We start from the raw sequence: 1780 nt of genomic DNA on the forward strand, positions 1-1780 counted from the left end.
TCCTACGGAGTTAGAAGAACTACAAGAAGTAGGATGAATGAGTGTTTGGTATGCCTGATAGCATAGGAAAAGCAATGGAGTTTTATGAAGAGGTTTGAGTGGATGGATATCTTTCCTCTCAAATATAGAATACAAATGACTCTTACGGAAATTCTGAAGGATTTCAATCATGTGAATCAAACTAATAACACAAAAGGGTTCCTAAGTATTTAAGTCCTCCAAAAAATCTGCAAAATTGCTTTGAATCAAAGGATCCCTGAAACTGTTTGATGCATGATTTTGTCCTTATTACTGTCAAGCCTACGGTCTCAAGGAGTAATGGTCTAAAAAAAAGTCTCGTATTTCTTTACAGCGGGAGTACTTAACTAGTAGTACGTGCAGGATGCAGCGTATAACATACACAGGAATGGACACGTTGCATATACTGGTGTGCTATGTTGTGCTTAATTACACTTACGATTTCCTCGGGGAAACCGATGAATATCAGTTGTAGTCTCCGCGTCGCGCTGGCGCGGTCGGCAGCTTCCGCTCCTGGACGATGAGTCGCGCCGGGAGCGGCCGGCCGGTGCCAGAGCCTCCGCAGCTGCGGCACCGCTTGCGGCCGGAGCCAGAGCACGTCCCGCAGCCGACGTCGCCGTCGGACCAACGGCTGCAGAGGCACTCCTCCTGGCCGGTGCCGCTGCAAGTCGAGCAACGGGGCCGCGCGTCCCATCTGGATGACGCCGGCAGCCCGTCGCCCGTCGTCCGGTTTGCCATGGCCACGCCCGCCAGCATCCCGAGTCCCGCCGACGCGATCACGACGGGCGAAACCATCTTTGCCGGAAAACCAATCCAAGAATCTCCCGGAAACGGCGAAGCAACTACAGGGGAGGGGAGGAGGAGCTGTACTTCTTGGCTTTCCTGCCGTGTATGCTTTGCTGGTGCTGGTAGGAGTGGAAGAAGAAGAGATTTCGATGGGTGTGTGGACGGGAGGTTGTGGCTATCTGTTGTTTTTGTGGACGGGGTGCGTCGATTTGTAGGATTTTTTCAGGGGTTGTACGAAGGTGGGTGTTGGGATAGTGTTTCGCCTCGCAGTTTGGAGGGTAGCGGAGGCGGGGAAGGGAAGGCGTGCCCGCCTCGTTACCTTTGCTTGCCTACTTGGTCTGCATCCGTCGGCTACTCTTGTGTGCTTCGGCGTTTCGATTGCGGTTTCGTGTGCGCTGCAAGCTGCTTGGCGGCTTGCCGGTTCCCTTTTCCTCTTCCATGCTACGAGACGAATTCGAAGCTACGCACAGGATTTGTCCTCTGCAACTGTTTTACTATCTGGATCAAGTAAATAGGGGAAGATTTGTAGACGATTCTCTAGATTACTTGCAAGATTTCATTTAATTAGGACATCTCTAATGGACTCCTCCCTTTCGCCCTATTTTTCTGGTCTGGAAATATCATCCAATGGGCTCGGAAAATATCATCCAATGGGCTCTAAATAGTCCGGATAGTCCGGTATTCCCAGTCCCGCCTCAAATTGAGGGAAAAAATAGGATAGTTTGAACTGTCCGCCATGTCGGATCGAACAGTCCGGTTTCATGTAGAAAACTATCGGAACTCCTTTCCCTTCCCACACTCCACTCGTCCTCCTCTGTTCTCTGCCTCCACTAGAGGACCCTGACTCCTCCGCTGCACCCACCTCGAACACCGCCCAGGTCTTGCCTGACTTTCGTCACTCCACTTGCCGCCAAGACACAATCGCCGGATCCCTACGCTGCCCAGAACCCTCCCCACTACAGATAATGTCCATGTC

The 1780-nt window shown here is 51.7% G+C and overlaps 1 protein-coding gene across 1 annotated transcript; it reads right to left on the minus strand.

Moving 5' to 3' along the window:
* Positions 1-308: 308 nt before the first annotated feature.
* Positions 309-1114, minus strand: LOC123138416 (uncharacterized). The gene has a single exon (XM_044558392.1). It carries the CDS (start codon positions 811-813, stop codon positions 484-486), a length of 330 nt encoding a protein of 109 aa, XP_044414327.1. The 5' UTR covers positions 814-1114; the 3' UTR covers positions 309-483.
* Positions 1115-1780: the final 666 nt, after the last annotated feature.

The sequence above is a fragment of the Triticum aestivum genome, chromosome 6B (assembly GCF_018294505.1).
Source record: "Triticum aestivum cultivar Chinese Spring chromosome 6B, IWGSC CS RefSeq v2.1, whole genome shotgun sequence".
NCBI lineage: Eukaryota > Viridiplantae > Streptophyta > Magnoliopsida > Poales > Poaceae > Triticum > Triticum aestivum.

Coding starts and splice junctions, on each gene's coding strand:
- LOC123138416 (XM_044558392.1), bottom strand. CDS start 813: ATGGTTTCGCCCGTCGTGATCGCGTCGGCGGGACTCGGGATGCTGGCG.